The sequence below is a fragment of the Pecten maximus genome, unplaced genomic scaffold (genome assembly GCF_902652985.1).
Source record: "Pecten maximus unplaced genomic scaffold, xPecMax1.1, whole genome shotgun sequence".
In the NCBI taxonomy this organism is placed as follows: Eukaryota; Metazoa; Mollusca; class Bivalvia; order Pectinida; family Pectinidae; genus Pecten; species Pecten maximus.
The window spans coordinates 67,880-88,034 of record NW_022979452.1 but is presented as its reverse complement, the minus strand read 5'-3'; the positions used below and the strand labels follow the sequence as shown (position 1 = coordinate 88,034).

The window sequence follows — 20,155 nt, the reverse complement described above, 5'->3', positions numbered from 1 at the left end:
ATCGCTGATTTCGCCTGTCTGAAGTGATTTTGCATACTCAAGCTAACTCTGCGTTTGTACCTCTATCGGAGATGGTAGTTTCCATATACACCATTTATGAGAAGCATAACGCAACACAATTAATTTGTCTTTGCAGCCTTTGGTCTCCAAACCTCTTTGCCTCAGCAAAAACTTGAACGCTTCAACTTTCCACGGCGATATTTCACTTAACGAAATACTTTGATCACCAGTATTGTGATATGATATTATGTCCATAATTTCCATAACCAAATGTTTCCAGTTAACAATAAACTATTATAAATGCTGTTAACAGACACGGGCCGCAACGTTCTTTACAGGTCACTACGGGAGTTTTAACGTAATGGTCGCTTACTTGACTGCTCAACGTAATAGGTTTATTGTTCTTTAGATATTTACTATTCAAGTGATGCCCCCTTGTACCATGATAATCGTGACAATTATAATTTTAATACCCTTTGGAACAGTAAAGAAATTACTTATTGATTTTTTTTTCAAATTATGTAGAATAAGATAATACTGGTAATTTGACATTGATACGAACATAATGCAGGCTTCGATGGTCGTGAAAGTAATAATCGATTCGTTATTTGTCAAAATGTTTAAGTTTAAGTAGAATTAATAAAGCATTTTCAGTACTGTACACGTATTTCAATACAAATAGCAAACTTGAATTTCATCACCAATACTTATTGCAAACTCACTAAGTAATCTCGACTCCTTGGTTATAATGTGCCACATTATCCTATTATTATATGTATTTTTTTTTTAATTATGTGGTTATTCATGCAATTAAGTGTATTTTTTTCTGCTGCTAATGGATTTTAAACATGCGCATGTGGTTAATGTTGCATTTATAATTAAAAAAAAAAAATCATCAATAAGTAATTCAGTTCTGTTTTTATTTTGACCAGATTTTAATGTTAGGTGTCCAACGTCCTTTTCGTGATGTTTTCGTCAGTCTTCGTGTTCTTGCGTGCTCACGTGACCGGCACGAAAAACTACTTTAACACGTGGTCGGTTAAGATACGTGATAACCTGTTCATCGTACTCAGAAACCGAGGAAAAGTGCTGTACATGTTTTTCTATATATTCACTTACAGTTACATAACGGCATTATACACTGGTATTAATCGACAAAGTGACGATTAATTGACTACATTTTTAATAATTTTGAATTTACATTTGCGTACGAATGTACGCCACATTTCGTTGTTGTCGTACACATATCTCCACGCTCTTATCTGCTTCATAAGTAAGTATTTTGGGAGGGGGGAGGGGGGGTAATCGGGTGCTCGAAGATGATTTATAAGGCAAGTGTTTATGTCCATGCTTCCATATTAGAACTCTTAAGTGTTTTAAGTATCAAAAATCGGCATATAGAAACGAACAAACGTTGATAGGTGAATGAATTGATCGTTATTAATTAAATTATTAATTTATAAATGAGTCCCACGAATGCACTGACAAAGTCGAAGTCTTATGCGCAAGATGCATTTTTTTCTTATAAAATACATTCACATCCCAGATTGATTGAGATTGTTTTGCCATACCTGATCAATTGCAATATAAGAAAAGTAACATTGTCAGCTGAGATCTGTAAGCAATCTGACGTCAACGGAATGTACAAGTTGTAACAATGTACAACAATGGATATTTTACATGAATACACTAATGAGCAACAAGACGGGACGCAAAATTAACACACATGCATTGGAATCCATTTATTTATTCATTCAACTCATCATGCTTCATCCGCTCTTTCTGTCGTATTCAAATCATTCATTTCAACATATCCGTTATTCATCAGATTAATCCATAACATCTGATGGTTTGCTATTAAATGAAGTACTTGATCAAATAGTGATTGAACTTTTCATTTTCAATTTTTAACAAACATGTTATCACTGTAGACAGGGTTTTGTTGAAAAAAAAAACTTACTCTTTCCTTGCATTCTGTAATTCCTCTCGCAACTTCTTGATATGGGCTTGATAATCTTTACCCCTGCAATATATGAAGTGAAATTAGTCAATACTTGATTTTAACCTAACATCATTTCGGTATTTTTGAAAATATTTCAATACAAACTCTAGTTTGAATTTTTTGTTGCAAAATATTAAAATCCATACGTTTTTTCCATGTCTTTGATGGAATTCTCTAGGCGTTTGATCTTTTCGGTATCTGTTTCTGCCCTGTAAATAGAACAAATTGTGACACATTAACTGTGAAGTTTTGTAGCTAAACTGTTGAGTACATAACAAGATTATGCTAGATGACATTTATAACAATTTTTATATGCGATGCGACATTCAAATAAATAAATGATATACTAAAAAAACTAATTTTTTATTTCAAAAAGGAAGATTATGCTTATATATAAGTAAGTTTTTTTCTTCTTCAATCTACCACCATCCGCCTGAAACGCATGTTAAAAGTATAAGTGATTGATTACCTCACTGGTTGTTCAGTTCCAATCACAATTATCCCTAGAAGGGTTGCGACGTTATTCAGGGGGGTCTCGCTGCCTTTGAAAGATACTTCTTTGATATTGTCAGGATACGGTAAATCTTGGTACTTCTTAGATAGTGCTGGTTTTGCTCCATTGACAATATCTGCCTTACAATCAGCAGAAAGGAAATTGTCAAGCGCAGTGATATCAGCCTCGATTTCAGTGATCTTACCCAAGAGCCTTCTCTGATATTGCTCCATCATCTGTCGATTGGATGCTCCGATTTGGCTACATTTTGCTTTAAGTTCAGTTACTAATGTGTTTGTTTGATCATTAATTTGTTTCCCCCTTGCGTCGATTTCTTCGAGGATAGCTGACGTAGCAGGATCCATTGCTTCTAGCTCGTTTGCTACTTTGTCTACCTTTTCTTTCAATGGAGCAAGTATTTGTTCTCCAGTATTTTTTTTAAAGTCAGTGATTTTTTTCTTAAAGGTATCCAAGTGATTCTTCAGTAAAGTTATTTCATGTTTATTGTGATCCCCATCCCCTACAATGCATTCGGGACAAGCTAGTGCTTCCTCGCATTCGTTTTCGAGACATACAAAAACAGCTTCACTTTTAGGATGCCTTGGGCAAGGAGGATCTATCGCACCACGAACATGTGCCTGGGCCATTTCTGTAGACACTTTTTTATGCGTCAGCCTGAAATAAGATGCTGTAAATTAAAATATGTAATAGTATTAGATAATCGCATCAGGGAATAACAAAACGTATATTGATATATATGTCCATGTTAAATCTATACATACACGCATACTCATATCTCAGATACATTGTCTTCGAATATCCAAATCATAATTATATAGTATATTCATGTTGTTCCTTTAGATAATTGAATGTTTGATACGTCCATATGGTGTTTCGGAACTTTTGCAGGACCGACAAAAAAGGAAGAGGTGATCAGCTAGTATTCTCTTTCTGGCTTCAACGTAGACTTTATTAAGGGATTTGAACACCTCATTTGCTTGAATTATATTTAGATTACTCTCGGTGTGTTTATTGCAATGTTTCAGCATGAACATGTGAAATTTTTCTTTTTCTTTTTTGGTTGCACAATCCTTTTTTCAATTCAACGTATTCAGTTGAATTAGAGATATAATGCAAATAGATCACATAAAGGCAAAAACTATTTTTATATTAAAGAAGCTATTTAGATTTGAATCTAAAAAATTGTTTCAATTTCTATGTCTTTTTTTCATAGGAATCTGCAGCTACAGTACCATAGAAGACTTGACCTACCAGCCTAAGACTTGCAGTGAGCCACTTTTTATTTGGACATCATACACTAGTGTACTATCCCATCCCAGAAAAGATCAATTGAAAAAAATGTGTAAGATTCTATAGGGACTACAGAACAAAATCAAAAACAGAGTGTGGGTTTTCCCCGTTTGGGCAGATTTGATAGGAAGGTGAATGCATCCTGGCCTACCGAGTGAATATTCAGGTGAGAGAAGTTTCCAAAGTTTGATGTGTGGGCCGGGCAATACATGTAGATGTAAAATATATAGAATTGTTTTTTTCTTATTTTTGTCTGGGGGGGGTAATTAAGTGTTAATTTAGGTGATTTGTTGGTGCTGAGTTCAATACAAGCTGGTGCCCGCCACCCCCTTATGAAGTTCAAATTGGTAGAATTTATAAAAATTCTATTTACATGTTTCTGAGATGACATTCTTCAAAATTATGGTTAGTGGACAAGTCTTGAAAACTCCATTTCAGCAGGACAGTGGTAAACGTTAACATTATTGTCTATGGGAAATCATTTTGTTCCGTGGTTCCTATACCGCTGCTCCACATCGGCCTTCTTAAACAAGAACGTTTCAATGGTGAAGTGATTTCGGCCCGATACCCTAAAACTATCATCGTGGAAGTGGAAAAAAATAGTTAACATCAATACCTGGATCACAATGTATCTACAATTTGCACCCATGCATGTAAATACATTGAGATCAATGTATTAACATAACGGTATAATACATGTATTACATTTATGTTGGCCACTCAATCAACAAGTAGATTGTTTAGCTGAAAATGCACGCGGAAATTGTTGGCATATCGATAAAATTTTTCTTGGTAAACGTTTGTTATTATTCTTTATTAAAGACAAAAAACGGCGATACATTATCCATATATATGACCCCAGTTTATTCTTGATATGTCCATGGGTTCCATTGTCATTATCTTTATTTCACATAGATTTAGACTGTGTACGCTCATTATCTACCGACCAAATAGACTTTTTCCCTTGTACATTGTATCTTTACAGGACGCACTCTCTAGATTTGTATATTTTCTTGTATTTTTATCATATTTGGCCCTCTTTAATGGTTTCATTATCATGTCGATATTCTTTGTTTGTTTAAAGTTGAAAGTGAAAATAATGCATACAAATAACGCTATCATCATATTAACATTTTTTTTCTAATCTTAAGATAAAAATTCAATATGCGGTTCTTCAATGTCATTTAATACGCTTTGATAATTACCAATCCATAGCATGAATATGATAAATATAAATGACTACATGCAAATGGAACTGCTGTGTATAAGCTTTACGGGTTTTGGTCCCAGTTCCGATTTCCGTTTAAGAAAAACAGAATGACTATGTGTATGCTTTACGGATTTGGGTTCCAGTTCCGAGTTCCGTTTAAGGAATTTAATTTACTGTATGTTATTATAAGTGACCCCATCCCTATATTTGCTCGTTTAAAGTTCAAATGATGTGAAATTTATATCAAATTAAAATTTGAAGGTTTTTTTTCTATCGAATAAATGTTGTAATTGTATAGGTTTATTGGCATATTAGAGCACACGGGTACTCGAAAGACAGTAACCCTGACATTAACAGCACACTTGAGTTCCCCAAGAATTCCCGCATTTTTACACCTCGAATCCTACGACATTATATTTTCAGTCGAAGTGTATATTTTTAATTTTTTAAACCTCGATACCCTACACTTTATTCTCGTATATAGAAAGTATCCATTTTTCCCAGGGACTTGGTTCAGGTGAAACACCAGCTGATTGGCTGATTTAGTTGTGTGAGTCCTCCTGACAAACGGAACTAGGAACTAGTTCCGAGTTCCGTTTAAGAAAATATTCTATGTACTTTATCTCAATATAAGACCCGAATCTGAAGAAGAAAAACTACATGTGTCAATGGGTGCAAAGTCATTAATCAGTCACGAATGAATTTTACGGAACTTGGTTCTAGTTTTCAGTTCCGTTTAAGAAAACCGAAACTTGGAACCAGTTCCCAGTTCCGTTTAAGAAAATATTGCATGCGTTGTAACTTCTGGGGAAAAGGATAACAACACGACTGGTGTTGTAATGCTACGAGAAATTGTTGTGTTGTAACCTCTAAGAGAGAATTTTACAACGCAGTTCTCGTTCATGGTATATATTCATTATTTTTACCCTTGCGTAAATGACAAGTAGCTTGTAAAACGGCTTTCTAAATATCGCGAAATGTGAGTCCATGGAGGGAGATATGAGTTTTTATTTGTAGTTGATGTATCTATATGTGTGAAGTTTAAGTACACAAACAAAGCAATAACTGCAAAGTATATTTTATACACCCTTTTCTTTTTCAATATGACTTCTACTGTTAATGTGAAATGTCTATATGACGACTGGGAAAAAATCTTTAATTGGTATTACTGAAGTTTTAAACAACACAAATAAAAAAATTACAATTTCATTGAATAATCTTGAACAGTAGTTTCATTGTCACTTGGAAACAGAGAAATACGCGGGTTAGCAGGAAACTTCTAAGGAGGTGTTGCCAAAGGCCTTCCTTGCTATTCGCTGTCAATGATTAGACTAAATGATTAGATTAAATCTAGAATTTGTGATATCACTAATTCGAATTTATGGTATCATTAAAAGATCTAACGATATCATGAATTCTAATTATCAACAAGTCAAATTGATATAACTTTATTCCTTGAATTAATGATATCAATAATGGAATTATGTATGTAAATAAATCGAATAAATGATAAACATTAATTATGCCTCCTCCGTAAGTTTCGGAGAGACATATTGCTTTGTTTCCCGCGAGGAGGGGATGCTTGGGATCGCATTCGAGTTGTTTTGTAAGTCAGAGGTCACATTATCTGCTACTGAAAATATTTTTATGTTTGTTTCCGTGCGATAACTTGTATTCTTGTTAACAAATCATCTCCGTATTTGGTGCAAGATTCCCTGAGAGGAGGGGATGTACATGCTTGTTCTTGAGGTCCACATGTCAAATGTTACATGATCTGTTACTAAAAAAGAAAAAAACATTTCAGTTAACTTTCTTTCTTACCAACCAATTCTGTCCATCTTTAGTCTTACAGATTATATAAGAAGAGTAGGCGCATAGGCTTGCATTTTAATTCCGTAGGTCTAAGGTCATGTAATATGTTACTTTTATTATAATTTTCCTTTATTCCGCCTGAATCGTGTCCGATACATTTCTTGAAATCCGTCAGCGGAATCCCGATGAAACTTTATAGGAATATTATTTGGGAAGTGTATAGTTACCTTTTTACATTCGTTTTTTTCCGATCCCCCTACCAATATGGCCGCCTGGGCATCTGAGTGGTCGAAAAATTGGTATGTAAGAATTCTGAGGGACCGCAAACGAAAACATTTTACCGCGCGTCTTCCAACCCGACATGGCCGCCGTTCGATCTGATTGGTCAACATTTTAACACGGTCGAATTAAAATGGCATTTCGTGTGAGTTGTATTAAAAAACTGTTACCTTAGCCGCAATATTTCTGTCTGTCGTTTTGTGGACTTTCCGTAACGACTTCCGTTCCAAATATACCTTGTTCAATTATTTATATCATGAATTCGAACTAATGATCGACAACATTAATTCGATTAATTCATATCGCTTATTCAATGAATCAAATAATATCCTTAATGCGAACACTTAGAAATAATAACAATTTGAACATGTGAATTTCTAGATCGTCCCGACCACCATATCAGCCCGAGGGACTTTGATAATAACATTAATTAACGCGAGGATCAACATCAAACATGTAACAGAGGAAGTAATGATATCACTAAATGTCCAAAATTCTTGATATTATGAATTCAAATTAATTGTATCACTTAAAGTATTGCGATTAAATGATATCAATATATTGATTAATGATGTCAATATTGTTTTTGTTATCGAAGCACCCAACTGCTGATTTGATCAGCATTATTTCATAACTGTTGCAAGGCCTCGACTAATGATAAGACATTATCTTTGTTTTTAGAATAGAAAAGTAAAATGTTGTTGCCATGTTTTACAACTTTATCATTTTGCATTTGAAATGAGCATTGAACTGGTCCATTAGTCCAATTCAGATTCCGACCCAGTGATAGACTTAACAGCGCTATGTGCAGTTTCACAATTGATCTTAAGATGTTCAGGAGGCAAATGGATACAGTAGACATGTGAATAGAATGTTAAGGAATCGAATTTGAATTCATACCTACGTTTTGAAGCATTGCTGTTGAATTGAAACGGTTTTAAGGAGAATTGCTAAACATTGCCTTCTTAAAGTTAGAGACATTTTATCAGATTCGTTGTATAACCGGGCCCTTTTTCAAATTCACTCAAACATATTTGTCTTGAAGCATATTCTCATACATATCATTAGAAAGTTGTCATTTGATGTGTCTGATGTAGGCAATTGTCTCTGGTATTCCGGTCCCTTCTACGACTCAAACTGGTTCCTTGTTCCGTATAACTTGAACGGAACTGGAATTGGATGATATTTTAATACAGTTAAAACGGAACTCGGAACTACAAGCAATATTTTCCTAAACAAAACTTATTCTAATCCAGACGAGGGGCTCATATTAAGGTGACGTACATACAACATTTTCTTAAACAGAACTGGGAACTTTATCCTTGTCCCTTGAAGCTTAAACGGAACAGGGAACTACATCAAATTCGTAAACGGACCTGGGAACTGGTTCCTAGTTCCGTTTATCTTAAACGGAACTCGGAGCTGGGACCAAAACCCGTAAATCGTAAACATAGGTAGCACACCACAGTAAGACAGCCTGGCCATGGGCAATTTTTTTGTTAAGCAAATAACTCCTGTATTATGATATGCATAAAAAATGAAAAAAATAAATGTACACTATAATTGGTATATTCAGTATGAAGTAGTGCATACAGGCTTCACATTTATTAAAACAAAAATCAATAAATTGGTTCCGGATTTTAAATATCCGGATTTTCCGAACGTGTGTTTACACAGGAAATTTAGTTTTGCCTGCAGCGCAAAATGGAAGCCCATAGAAAAGGTAAGATAGCGGAAAAACTTAATTTACAACATATGTCCAAACAAGATTAATGCTGTCCTTGGGATAGAGATATTTAATTTTAAATAGGTTTCAGAAAACAAGTTGTGTAGAGAATTGTGCCATTTTGGGTCAAATATCCTAATATTTTGCAATTTTTGAGAATTTTTTAAGCTGTTACCATGGTATTCCCAGCTCTAAAAATCACAGAAAATATCAGTTTACTTATCCTTCAGAGCTCTATTAAAATTGCAAATGTTGTACAGATTTCAAATATATATACTTTATTAGAGGTTATATGTAAGGTTAACTGGCAATATTTACATATCTAAAACATGTGCCATATTTTTCAGAATTTGGCATTTTTACTGTACACTGCTACCATAGTAGTTCCGTTTCGTTTTTTAAAACGGAACTCGGAACTGGTTCATAGTTATCTTAAACGGAACTCGGAACTGGTTCATAGTTATCTTAAACGGAACTCGAAACTGGTACCATCAGCCTTGCTAGCGGACTGCTCCTAGATTACTGGACCTGAACTTCTCTTATCTAATCAGTTAATGAATTTGATCTCATTGACCCCCAACAAGACAAAATGATCTGAACAGATCTGTACTAAGTCCAGCCTTGACATACAAAAAAACGGAAAACCTTACTTACTGCTGAGAAACATGAAAGGTTCTCGTCATTGTCCAGTATTGCACGAGCCATGTCGTTTTTTTTTTTAAACAGTGCTGCTAGATCACTGTCTAACAGTACCAACAACAAGCATGCAGAGACTTTCATTATGCGTCAGGTGCCAAATAACATATATGGCGAAGACTTTGAGTATCTGGTAAAAGGAATACCTCTTCACTGTGATAGCTAACTGTTTTTTTCACTGATTATTAACAAGTACCTTTTGTGTTGGAGGGGGATTTTGGAGATCGGACATTTCCGTTTAAATGAAAAATCCCACTTTGATTCCTTACTTGTGCGCCATTTTCATGAGAAATTATGTCTTGCTTCAAATAGGGTACACATTGACGTAATAGAAGAGAAGAGCACTTCTTTCATCAACGCTCTTCGCCTCTCCATATCTATTAAAGGAAAGGTCAAAATGTTCAGGTCTGATAAGGACACCAACTTTGAAGGATAAACAAGGTAGAATCCACGCTCAAAATGAGTCTGTCAGGAAATTTCTCCTCGAAGACGCTGTAAATGGAGCTTCAATCCCAAACATGCCTCACATATGTGTGATGTGTGGGAACGGATAATTCGGGTTACCAGCAGAATCCTGGATGCTATACTTTTCTTCTCGACGTAATAACAGCAATTATTAATTCACGACCACTAATACCACTGATCCTCAAAACCACTATCCTTTCAGTCCATTTTCTCATTCCAACTCACAAGAGTGATTCAATCACTGATATCGTCGTTCAAACCTATACCAGAAACATGTATAACGCACAGTGTATGATGGTTCAGTGTTTATCTGATATGTTATTGAAAAAATAAAAACAGAATTCCTCCAAGGTATACAAGAACGACGGAAAAGGATCCCAACCCGAAGAACCTTTGTGTTTCAGATGTTGTCCTGTTAAGAAACAAGAAGTGCGCTCGTGATTACTTGCCAATGGGTATTGTTACCGAAGTGCCTCCAAGTAAGAATGGCATAATTCGTACAGCCGAGATTCGTGTGATGTCTCTTGACTTGTACATGCTTATACATGTTTATTTGGTATGCCTTCTCTACATACGGAGCTAGAACTGACGCCAGGATGGCTGACTAATACCCCCGCAATCTGCATGAGTCAACGGTGAATTGGAACGGTTAATTAGAGGCTTACTAAGATAACCCAGTAATATAGTGACCAGTTGCCATTACAACCATAATTTAAAAATAAAAAGTGGCATGCACATCTACACATGGTCCTCTATATTAGTGTGAAGTTTCATTGAAATCGGCCCTTTGGTTTATGAGGAGTTGTCCGGACAAACTTAAAGTTATGGTTCTTATCAGAAAACCTGTTTATAGTGACCAGTTGCCATAGCAATCATAGTTTTGAGAAAAATAAAGTGGCATGCACATATACACATGGTCATTTATATTTGTGTGAAGTTTCATTGAAATCGGTCCTTCGGTTTAGGAGGAGTTGTCCGGACAAACTTAAAGTTATGGTTCTAATCGGAAAACCTGTTTATACCAATTTTAGCTTTTATCGGTATAATGTGTTTTAGTATACACATAATACCTGATGCCAGTTATTTTAACCATTTTGCTATTCATCTTAATTTCTTTGTGGTGAAATGGATAAATACGAGACATCCAGATGGTCACCAGCTAGAGTGGTAACAATGACAATTAAAGATAGATGCATTATTTTACATTTTCTACATAATGGTAAAATTCACATAGTTAAAAGCATCTTCAAGTTCAATATCGTAATTTCGAAACACATATTAGCTGTTTGAGTAAAATGAAATGGGAAAGGGATACGTTAACCTTTTAAAGCCATCGGAGTTGTTTTTGCAAGTGGTAAAGGGTTGTTAATGCTGGGTTGATGATTGTTCATACATCCACACGGAGTTTGGGGTACCGGGTATGGCTGATGAAACACTAGATTGATACGAATCGCCTTGTCTAAGAGAACATCATTATGATTGATGCAGTTATGAATTCAGATGGTGATGCTACGTTTTCTTAAACATCTTCATCTAATTAATTATCTTACATGTTTTAGAGACATGGATTTACATTTTTGGACATTTCGAAGCATTGTATATTTCATTTTTAGAGATATCTCTCTGATATTTGTTGTGATGTTTTAGTATAACATATATAAGATTACCGTTTACTTTTTTTTATAACATAGACTAATTTCAGCGACAAATGCCCCTTCACAGGAATTACATTCCCCTACCCCACCACCACCCCACCCTTTTCCCCACCTGCTCCAACAGAAGCATTGCCTTCTTTTATGAAAACTAGGATCTCATTTGCCCAATAAAGCTTCGGTCTAAATTTTATTAAAAATGATTCATTTCTGGCTAGTATCGATTTAAAGATTTGTCTTTTTTTCCTATTTAGTGCCCCGTCCCTGAGATACTGATGAAGCAACAGTCTCTGTTTATACCACATTTGATGATCTTTTCCCAATGCTTCAAACTAAATTCCAACAAAATACTTTTATTCGTACGGGACTATAAGCCAGATACAATGAGCCACTACTACGGCGTAAGGGTAGGCTCAGTCTCTTTTTACACAATATTTAATGTCCTTTGACCGATAATGCGGCAGACCAAAAAATCAGCAAAATCCTTTCAGTCGATCATTGCTGCTAGCAATTTCAAGTAACTCTCTGTATTTCCCATATTAATTATAGGCCGGCAGGAGTTATGTAAAATAAAGATTTGTTCCACAGTGGCTCTCTTTTGGCAAATAATGTTCTAGACCAAATTTCGCAATAATTTATGTGAAAATAAATAATGTTTTTTTCCAATAAATGGTTTAGGCCAAATTTACATCAAAATTAATTCAGTCGTTCGTGACTCGTTGCGCTTTAAAGGAAATACCTGTATTATCGGTATTTGCCCGTGCTTTGCTAGACAAACTTTCATCACAAATCATGCAATAAATCAGTACTGGTTACGATTTATATGCTTTGCCTATATTTTCCGTATAATATCCCGCCTCTAGGACCTCATGAAAATTAACTCTCTGCGTTTATATTATATTTTATTTCCTCTGCCCAATAAAGCTACATACCAGATTTCATCAAAATCGATTCACTCGTTCAGGATGAGAAGCGATTTTCAGATTGACCCCTGTTTCCCGTACAATGCCAGACTACGTCATCGTGGTAGGTAGCGTCTCCGTTCATACACCATTCGATGGCCTTTGCCCAATAATGCCCCTGATCATCAGGGAAACACTCCACTTGTTGCAAAAAATCCAACTTTTACAGCATTGAATTTCCAAAAGATCTCACATTTCATAAATATCAATTCAGTCATTCATATACTGTTGGGATTGAAATGTATTACCTTTATTTCCATTATTTGGCCCCACCTTTGGCCAAAGGGGAGCCACTGTGTTCGATTAAATAACACTGGTTTTCCTTTCCCAAATGATGCTCCTAACCAAAATTCATTAAAAAAATAGACTTGACTAGTAATGATTGATAGAATTATGTTGCCTTCTTTTAGACCTCAGGGATCTGTTTCTAAAATTTTGGATCTCCTTTGCCCAATAAACTACTGACACGATTTTTCAAAATCCACTCTGTCGTTCATAACTGTTTACAATTTTAAGGACTTCTACATCCCCTATCCGAAGCTGTCTCTATGACCAACAGAGAGCCACAGCCTCTCTATATATATAACATTCGAAAACATTTCCCAAAAAAATCTTCTTATCTGAGCCATGTTTTCAAGCGTCTCAATTTGCAGGACGTGGTTTTGACACTTTTAAAACTCCGTGGTGATGATTCAGGTAGAGCCCTACAAAACTCAACAGTCTAAACTCTATAAACTTTGTGAAACGGACAAACGGAATCACGCATGAACGTACAGACAATGCAGTTGCTATAAAAACTGTTACATCCTCCTTACCACCACCCGAAACCCAGAACATATCACTTCCCCCAATTACTACATTGGAGCTATGACTACATCATTAAATCTAAGTGATGTGCTCGCCCTCACTGAGATATATATACGACAATACAACAAAAATATTACATACCGGTCAGTTGTATCAAGTGGACGTCGATGACAGGATATGTTAACAAATCTTACGTTGCTTTGATGAGACAGTGTTCTCCGTTATTTGATGACGATAATATCACAGTACTTTACCCCTGGAATATGCATACGAATCATTTAATGATCACTCACTCATATGATATGGAAGTCCTATACCGCTTTGGGAGATAACCACCGTTTTATTGATAGCGGTGTATTAAGTAAATATATCGAGGCCGAAACATCACAGTAAGTGGCGGCAATACACCCAGACGTAATATAAACGATATTTAAACGCTTATAATCATACATCGATAAGCGTGTATTTCATGGCGGAAAAATCCAATAAATTATTTTTTTTATACAGCAGTCACTCTTTATGATATTCATAATGACCAGCAATCTACTCTTCATTTTCAAGTAATTTTAACAAATATAATATGCTAATAAATATTCATTTTATTTAAGATATTAAAGCTTTACATCATCGGCACATTGCAGCATATTAGTTATGTCAGAACTTTGAAGGTAAAATAAACAAAATATGTGCATTACTTATCATACAAATTATTTACTCATCTTAGGGTATCATTATGTGTGCCGGCAACTTTAATCTAACTGTATTCGGTTTTAAAACAAAGTTTAGTTTAGTTTAAACATATTTTATTGTATCAAATATATACAATAGGATTGGGCACAAGTTTTCCAACTTATATCAAGCCCTTTCCATACAATACTATATAACACATACAAAATATACAAGATGACATTAACAATAAAATAATTATTTAGTGTGGAAGTGTGGATAAGGGAAGGGTAAGGATGGGGTGTTAGAAGGTGCAAGTATGTGAAAAGAATGTGACATCTCCTTCATTTTAATTCTTTTATGAAATAATTTTGACATTTCCACTAGTAATTGAAACATTTTTTTTTTTTTTTTTTTTTAAGACTGCGTGAATGATTTTTCCCGACCCAGATGGCACAAGTACACAATCCACTACTCGTAACTTTCGGCTTATCAATGTTCATCATATCCCCTGCCACGGTTTTCTTTCGCTTTGGTCTTTCCTTTCCTTCTGATATTTCCGTTTCCCAAGTGCCATATGAGTCGAGAAAGATAAAAGACGCAGACTTTGATAGAGTTAAAGGGGTTAAACAATTTACATATATATATGATTTTTTTCTTTTTCCTTTTTTCAAAAACACAATATATCAAATATATTAAGTACTGAAGAGAGATATGTTGAAAAAAAAATGGGGAGACTTGCACGAATGGAGTGATAGAGAGAGGTAGGTGGTAGAGAAAGTACAAATGTAAAATCAAAATCTATTTGTATCGTGAATATATTTCTGAGTGTGCAGAAATATTTTTTCGTTGTCTGCTTTGGAAAATTCATGACTGCCATGTAGAATAAGCTGTAGGTCCAGTGGGATGAAATCATTTAACTCACGGTACCACTTTATTCTCAGATCTATGTACTTGTTGCAAATAAAAAAGAAGTGAAATGCATTTTCAATAGAATGTCCACAATGACAAATTTGAAAATCAATTAAGTTAGCATGAAATAAGTCGTCGTTTAGAGTACTTGAATTAGTTCTTAATCTAGCATGCAAAATATTAGATTTTCTGTCACCAAACAAATAATAAGAGGGGATATTTATGTCATTAAGCTTACGAAGAGAGTTTTTAAAAGCTGGGGCTGACCTACTCTGTCTTATGCCAGGGTCTAAATTATTCCAAAGTCGAATAGTAGACGGGAAAAAAGAACTATTAGAAAGTTGAAGTCTGAAGTTAGGTAAGGAGTAATGGTTTGCATTACGGAGGTTATATTTTACATTTTGTGACACTAAAGGAGGTAGTAAAGCTGAAAGATAATTCGGCGTGAGGTTAGCTTGAATTTTGAAAAAAAGTTGTAGTTTTCTGTTCTTTCTTCTTTTTACTAGTGGTTCGAGTCCACTTTCTGAATATAATGAAACCCTACTTGCATAAGATGGTAAACCTGTTATAATACGGATAGACTCTAACTGTAGTTTTTCTAGATTGTCTGCGTCACCGAGGGTACATCCGTCCCAAACTTCACAACAATATTCTAGTAAAGGAAGAATATATGCTCTGTAAATTTTGTCTAAAGTTCGTCTATTTAACAAATACTTCAGTTTTCGTAAAACACTTACCTGTTTTGACACAGTTTTACAAATATTTTCTATATGCATACTCCATTTACAATTTTCACTTAATACTACTCCAAGGTGCTTATGATTTTCTACAAAGTCTACATTTACATTATTAAACTTAATTTCAATTGCATATTCAAGTTCAAAGTTGGAAACAAGTAATGCCTCTGTTTTAGAAGGGTTGAAATTTACTAACCACTTACTAGCCCAGTGTTTAATTTTATCTAAATCGTTATTTATTTTTCTTTCAATAGTTTGAGGAGATGTATCAGAGTATAATAAGGAGGTATCATCTGCGAATAATTTACAAAGACTTTCCAGGTTATCAGCTATGTCATATATAGAATGAATAAAAGAGGGCCTAATACAGAACCTTGAGGAACTCCGGCATTGGTAGATTTAACCAAAGAATTCGTATTTCCCACAAAGACTTGTTGTTGTCTATCACTAATATAATTTTTGAACCACGCTAACAATTTTCCGGAAATGCCATAATTTGCTAGTTTAACTTCCAATCCCCTGTGCCATACACGGTCGAACGCCTTTGAAATATCACAAAAAACTATACATGAAGGACGTTTTTTTTCTAAGTGTTCGCATAAAGTGTGATATAATTCAATAATTTGATGTACTGTCGAATGACCTGGCTGGAAACCAGACTGATATTTATATATTAATGAATGATCTAATAAATAGTTGTGCAAATATTTCACTACCAATCTTTCAAAAACTTTACCAACAGTGCTGTTTATCCCCCTTTTTGAATATAGGCATTACTAATGCTTTTTTCCATTGTTTGGGAAAGATACCAGTTTCTAAAGAAAATCTAAAGAAAGAGGAAGAGCTACTGATAGTGCTGTGTTTTTTAACATATGATGACTTATGGTATCAATACCTACAGCTTTACTAATATTTAACGATTTAAGGATGTCGATAATGTCGTTCAAATTGAAAGGTATGTCAGATAGAGTAGCGTCCGTCCTAAGTTGTATAACAGGCACGTCGGTATTGGAATCGTCGATAGTAGAAATGGAAGCAAAGTAATCATTTAAAGTGTTAGCTTTACCGTCTTCTGTAATTTCGATTTGACCAAATTCATTTCTGAGAGGAGGTATAATGTTGGCAGTATCAGTTGTTTTAATTAGCCTGCGGACAATTTTCCAAAAATTTTAGGGTTCGAAACAGAGTATTGATCAAAAATGCCATTTATGTCCGCATAAAACCTTTCTTTAGTGCTTTTCTTAAGATTATTCACATGATTACGTTGTTTCCGAAAGTTAGTGAGGTTAGCGGTGGTTCGATTTGATTTGAAAATTTTTAAAAGTCTGTCTCTTTTTCTAATTTCACGTCTTAAGTTAGCATTAAACCAAGGTTTGTCGTTTGATCGTACTGTCACTATTTTTGTCGGTATACACTCCCCAGCTATATCTAAAAATCTAGATGTAAAAATATCACACATGTCATCTGGGGAGTGTGTCCTTGAAAAAAGATCTTGCCAGTCAGTTTCGTCTAATCTATCACTAAAAAGTCCGTAATTTGCGTCACTATAACATATCACTTTTCTCTTGTAAATCTTAACAATAGCAGTGTCAACAGTCAATTCTACACACGTGGCTTGGTGGTCAGAGATGTCGTTATCAATGTCGATTACGTCGGCTAAACTGAAGGTACACGTGTCGGAAAGCAGTATAGGGTCAATGAGTGTAGAGCACGTCCGTCCAATGCGTGTCGGTTTGTTTATAACGTTTGTCAAGTGAAAGGAGTTAATAATGTCATAGATTGTATGTGTGTTTTCAACAACTAAGAGATCAACATTAATGTCGCCTACTACTACTACATGTGGAGTTTCTTGTATGGCAGTTTCTAATGACAGTTTAAAATGATTCCAAAAGGAGTGTGTTGTGTTTGGAGGTCTGTATAATGTGCATAAGAGGAATTTCTTATCTGGAAACTGGATCTCTGTCCAAACAACTTCACCCACCTGAAATTCTAAATCAGCTCTACGACGGGAGCACAGGAGACTGGAAGTGTAAACAGTTATCCCCCCTCCCGGATGAACGTCGTTACAGGAAACGAGAAGAAGCTGCAGCATAAAGAGGAAGTTAGAGTTATTAACGATACAAGATAAGATAAAATGAGTGATAAAAGCAATGTTTCTTAAAATGCACATCACACTGGACCTGTAACACGTGAATAGTTTTAGAAAATGTATGTAAAATAAAAACTGTTGAGGTATTAATATAGAGTGTGTACGATGGTAGAAACAGTCGATCGCCGCCCTATACTGAGTTAAATCACTACCCATGATCATCAATAATTAGTACATGACGTATAGGGCTACAGTCGGGTGTGTATACCAAAATACATTTGTAAATGTCAACAACTGGACACTCGGACAAGAAGACAGTTCTATTATAGAAGTACGGACATAATGGGTGAAGGGTAATGACAGAGAATAAACAAAAAATGTGAAAGGTAAGAAAGGTGAATAGAAAAAGAGGATAAAATGATGGAAAGATAAATATACCAAATAGGAACAGAATGACTAAGATTTCATCAAACATGGGAAAAGAACCACATTTGGATGATTGGCAGGCTAGTGGGATATTGCAGTAATTAAGAAGCATAGGAATGATTTATATACAAGGTCAACTATTTAATATACAATCGAAAACCACGGCAACATTTATATGATCGTACCGGTATACGTATGCATAGAAATACGAAATTAAACTCAACAACAAATTAGACATTCCTTGAATATCACACAACGTATCATTGAAAAGTTATCACATAAGATAACTTGTATTCAATATGAAAATGATAATTTAACAATAAGACGGAACACTCGCAGAATTGTTCTACATGTATATAGAACAAGCGAATTTAGACTGTATGGTTTTTTTTTGTTTTTTTTTTTACCAATAGTTATATGATCTCGTGTATTTAATGAACGAAATAAAAGGAAACTTATGAAGCGCTTATGTTGTTATTGCGCCTTACGATATAACTTTGCCATTTAACAATGTATTGGTAGGCACAATTATCGCTGGACAGATTTGTGATAGTATTCAAACGTTGATGTAACACTCAAAGTCATCTACATTATATATTTGCATGTAACTATATCTATACACAAAACTGGTTACTCATTGTCACATGACATTTGTATCGTGAAACGCACGTGAAGACATCTGGTAGGACACAAGTCACGCTAGCTAAACAACAACACGTAATAGGCGTGCATGTACTCGTCATTGGTAAGTGTGTAATGAAAATGTGTCAACACAGACACACCCAACTCTCCGTTTACTCATATGATCATATCATGTCCACAAAAACATTCAATAGTTTTCTAATTTCATGCCCCATATCTCAAGTATGTACAAACTATATACATCGGGGCAGTGTAACACGAATGACGAACAAGCAATTTTTGTACATTTGCTAAAAAATAAAAGAGAAAAACAGGTTTCCTAAAGATCATGATATATTTATGACAAGATGTTAATCAACACTATTGGTGATCATAAGTACTGATCTTTACCTACAGATCATGATGTATTTATTATCAAATGTTTATCATTTAGCTTCCAAACCATGATATACTGTGTATACTAATGGACATAATTAAGGTATTTAAAATAACTAAAATAGCTATAAACCAAAAAAGAAAGTAAATAGAACTTAGTTTTTTTTTAATTACCAACTAGAACTTAAGTTATTATTCAGATATCGGGATTTTTAATATATACAAATGAATTGTTGTATTGCTGTATAAAGCGATATGATATACAGGTTCATAAATTGTGTATACAACTCGTTGGAGGAATTCAGTTAGTATCCTGATTTCGGGCGTTGTGGAGGCAGGTGAACTAGAAGGTCATTGGATGATTTGATGATAATTTTATTTGGATTTCCTTAAAGTTTTAAGAAGATTCTCCCGTCATTGGTCCAGAAAGATTCAAGTTTACCTTGAGATTTGGCTACAGACAGCTCTTTAATAATACCCTGACGGTATCCCGTAAGATCCTCGGTGATGAACACTCTATCCGGATTGTCTTTCAGGGCTTTTTTAGCGCGGTAAATAGAGTTTTTAACTTTCCAGTTCCGAAATCTACACATGACTTGGTACTTGCCATTTCTAGGTTTACCTATGATGTGAGACCTAAAAATGTCATCATCAGATATATCTAAGTTCATTTGTCTGCAGATCGCTACAATTTTAGGGTCAGAGTTTGTGGACTCACCACTGGTCATCTTTACATTATGAAATCGGAGGGAGTTTCGCCTCCCATATTGGTCAAGTTCTTCTAAGCCACTTTCAAGTGATTCGACCTTTCCTTGAAGTGTATGACACTGGATGGAGAGTTCATTATTTTCCTTCTTCAAACTTATGATTTGGGTAGACTGCTCATTTAATTG

General features: G+C 34.8%; 1 protein-coding gene across 1 annotated transcript in view; it reads right to left on the bottom strand.

The window, feature by feature from the left end:
• The window catches only part of LOC117318665 (myosin heavy chain, clone 203-like), a 75,583-nt gene that overhangs the window by 10,005 nt on the left and 45,423 nt on the right, over positions 1-20,155 (bottom strand). The window contains exons 2-6 of the mRNA XM_033873627.1: positions 17,712-17,813; positions 13,557-13,671; positions 2,472-3,183; positions 2,149-2,211; positions 1,961-2,023 (exon numbers count right to left, since the gene is read on the bottom strand). Of these exons, the coding sequence (XP_033729518.1) occupies positions 1,961-2,023; positions 2,149-2,211; positions 2,472-3,142 (797 nt within the window). The 5' untranslated portion in view covers positions 3,143-3,183; positions 13,557-13,671; positions 17,712-17,813. The remainder of the gene's footprint in view (positions 1-1,960; positions 2,024-2,148; positions 2,212-2,471; positions 3,184-13,556; positions 13,672-17,711; positions 17,814-20,155) is intronic.